The following is a 3,472-nucleotide window of genomic DNA, read 5'->3' as shown; positions in this document are numbered from 1 at the left end:
CTGCACCACTAGAGCATGATGGGAGCAGAGAGCAGGGCTGCTGGGAGCCAGAGGGCGGCAGGAGAGGATTGTGGGTAATCAGACCTTTTACTGTTCATCACTGACCTTCACCACGTCTGCAGGGTTTTATCTGTTACTGAGCCGTTCATCGATCTGCTCAGAATGAACCTTGGTCTCGACAGAAACCTTCCCACAGGTCAGTTTTACCTGATGAACCTAAACCTGCCTGACGCTGTCCAATGAGACTCACCGGCGACAACCTCCCACAGCTTCACCCTGCGGTCCATCCCTCCCGTTGCTAGGAGACGGGAGCCGGGGCTGAACCTCACAGCGTTCACTTCGCCATCGTGGGCTTCCTGAATGCAAACAGACGGGTGATGCTGCTGATTAATCGTTCCTAGTTTTAGTCATTAATAAAGGTCCCTATTAAAAACATATCAGCTTATAAAGCAGCAGCAGAAGGTCACGTATGTGTGAAGATGTGCTGTAGGTCAGCTGTAGGACCTGGCTGACAAAGACCTCCACCCAGACCTCATGTGTTTACAACTAGCTGAACTTTACCAGGACGCTGATTGAATTACTCAGGGTTTAATGAAACTTTACTGACAAATGTCACTCGTTCTTTGATGGAGACGTGTCTGCTGGGCAGTCTGAACCAGTCTCCCAGTGAAACCATCAGTGCTGCTCGACTGGCGCAGAAGATACTCACGAAGACGTGCAGCGCTGTGGACGGCACTCGGACCTCTGCACAAACTCCTGAAGGCGCCTCGGTGCTCTCCGGTGAAGTGCTGAAAGAGTTGGCAGTTCGACGCCTGCTGAGGAAGAGCAGCATTAAAACCCATCTGTGTCACTACAGAAGCCTGGAAGGGACAGTTCACACACCGAGCTGCTTGTAACGTCTTCAACTAAACCGCAGAGTCACAAGACGGAGGGCGGCGGGTAAAACCAAGAGCAGAACTGGACGAGAACAACCTGGTCTCAGTCCGGTCCAGTTCTGTCTTCACCCATTGATCAGTTAAGAGTCCATTAAACAGCCGGGTTGGGTTAGATTCAGTCTGCTGCTAAGTAACGAGGGAAGCCAGACTCCACCTTCAGCGCCTGTTTCCACACAGCTTCATCTGAGTGAAATCACCAAGAGGAACCTTTACTCCTCTCCAGAGTGAAGCTTCACTGTTTGTTTCCAGTCTGGAACTTCTCTCGAGTACATTGGAAAGTTTTCACTTTTGTGATGGATTATGCAGAGACGGGACTGTCTGCCAGGAAGTTGGACAAATCGGCTAACAGGCTGTATGACTGAACACTCATTTAGCTGGTTTAACACGTACTAGCTGCGTAGCAGATTAGTCATTATTTGTCATAAATAATGCAACTGATTGACATATATTTGCAGATAGAGCAGCAGATGAAGGACTACATGTCAGATAATGTGTGTAGATTAGCTGTAGTACCTGTTTGCTCCACCAGGTGTCACTCAGACTAGAGTTTCGCTATCAATGGGCACCATGACAAAGACTTCTGTGGAAGTTAATGACCTCCAACCAATGACTAAAGCGGCCCTGATGGTGAACCGATCTAGCGAGGAATATTACCTTTACTGTTAGAAAGTGGAAAGCTATCCACTGTGCATCACCGACTTTAAACAATTCATTGATTATTGATTGACAAATACTTCTGTGGTGGTTTGTAGCTTCTGGTCAGAGTTGATCAAGTCAAGAGGAGCTGAAATCTTCTGGTAGAGCAGCTGAATGACGGCGTGGACAGAACATATGTACGAGAGGTAAACGTAGCTCTGTCAGCACACTGTGACTCATTCATACAACCTATTCCTTGATCATTAATTGATTACTCTGCATTCCCAGTGCACAGACACTGCCGCATGTCCAGAAACAAACCATTAAAAACACTGGCTCCAAACCTGCAGGACAACCTCCTCGCTCATTTCCCATCATGCATCACTGCCCCAGTTCTTGTGCAGTAACGCTGCGTATCCCATAAACATGTTAAATAGCCTCTCTCTCGTTGACCAGCGGGTGGCGCTGTCCGTATATTATCCACCAAACAGCTGAGTGGAAACAAGGCGTCAGATGGAGGCAGCTGGTTTGAATCTTCCTCAGACTTTAACTTGAGCTCAGGGTTTCTGGATGAACCGATATCAGCGCCAGCAGCTACCAGTTAGGTTAACCTTCAGCTTTAGTCCGACTCGAAGCCACTCGTCAGAGAATCCCATGAGAGGCTGTTTAACCCGTGAGCTCTCATCTTTCATCTACGTTTGTCTACATCACAGTATTCATCTTACAACCTTCACTGAGGTGGTGGGAAAAGGTCCTGAAGGACATTTTAGAGTGTAGATGTTAACATTTCTCTGCAGTGGTGAGTTCATGAGCAATTAAATCAGCAGTAATGAAGCAGAGCTGAATGCAGGTTAAACGATAAATCACACTCACAAAGGTCAAGTCGTGCACTTCCACTGGATATGTGGAAACACTTGGAGAGCAACTCAAGACCAAAAGGATGAGTTTGGATAAAAAGCTGGACAATTCAATAGACGACGACAAACGATGCACTCTGAGACACAAAATTCTAATTCTGCAAGAAAACAAAATGCAGCCGAGAAGAGATTTAACAGATCCCATCCTCGGCTTGGAGTCCATGTGGGAGCAGGTGAAGCTGTTTATATTAACTCCGTCTGCAGCTGAATCAGCTGTAAACCTCAGAGCTGCAGGGAAACCTCAACCCTCACCATTTAAACAAACTGACATTTGAAGGGTTAAAATCCTGAAAGTGAACATTTGGTATTTATGATGAAGAGTGAAACTGATGAACACTGTTAGCGTTTGTATGGCAGCATTTCTGGAGCGAGTTCAAGTGTGTGTTCATCTGAACTCAAGAGAAACTTCACTTTCTTCTAATTCAGACGCTAAAGTTTTCTGTGTCTGGACTGTTTTTAATTTTTTACTTCAAGACTTCAGCGGTAAAAATATGAAGCCTTGATAAGACGAGTGAACAGAATGAGGCTCTAGCAGGACATCAGGGACATTTTACACGAATGAAAAACCATGTTCAAGTGCTGCTGGCTCAGATATCCGTCTGCTCTACAGGTGAGAACTGGCTACCTACAGGTGGGAAACACCTGAGGACACCTGCAGATGTTAGGGTTTAAATCACAAACATCACAGACTCTCTACATGCCTTCTCAGCTGATTATTGATTTAGTGCGGACATTATTGATCACATCACTACAAACCTCACTCCGTCAGCAGCCAATCACAGAGGAGCTCTGCAGGTACAGCACACACCTCCACCATGCTGCAAACTGCTGCTGTCAGCTTTGACACAGCAGCAGGTTTACACACAAATCTGAACCAAACTCCCAGAAAATCTGCAGAAACAGTCGAAGTTCATGTTTCCATCCACAGCTGCTGGTCAGTCAGGAAGCATCAGGACCTGACGGGTCAGGACCTGACGGGTCAGG

General features: G+C 46.7%; 1 protein-coding gene across 1 annotated transcript in view; it reads right to left on the bottom strand.

Moving 5' to 3' along the window:
* The window catches only part of atg16l1 (ATG16 autophagy related 16-like 1 (S. cerevisiae)), an 11,454-nt gene that overhangs the window by 4,313 nt on the left and 3,669 nt on the right, over positions 1 to 3,472 (bottom strand). The window contains exons 6-7 of the mRNA XM_008288027.1: positions 710 to 842; positions 251 to 356 (exon numbers count right to left, since the gene is read on the bottom strand). Coding sequence (XP_008286249.1) covers positions 251 to 356; positions 710 to 842 — 239 coding nt within the window. The remainder of the gene's footprint in view (positions 1 to 250; positions 357 to 709; positions 843 to 3,472) is intronic.

This window comes from Stegastes partitus, unplaced genomic scaffold (genome assembly GCF_000690725.1).
Source record: "Stegastes partitus isolate 25-593 unplaced genomic scaffold, Stegastes_partitus-1.0.2 Scaffold537, whole genome shotgun sequence".
Classification (NCBI taxonomy): domain Eukaryota; kingdom Metazoa; phylum Chordata; class Actinopteri; family Pomacentridae; genus Stegastes; species Stegastes partitus.
Note: the sequence above shows the minus strand (reverse complement) of the source record. Positions and strands in the feature narration are given on the sequence as shown.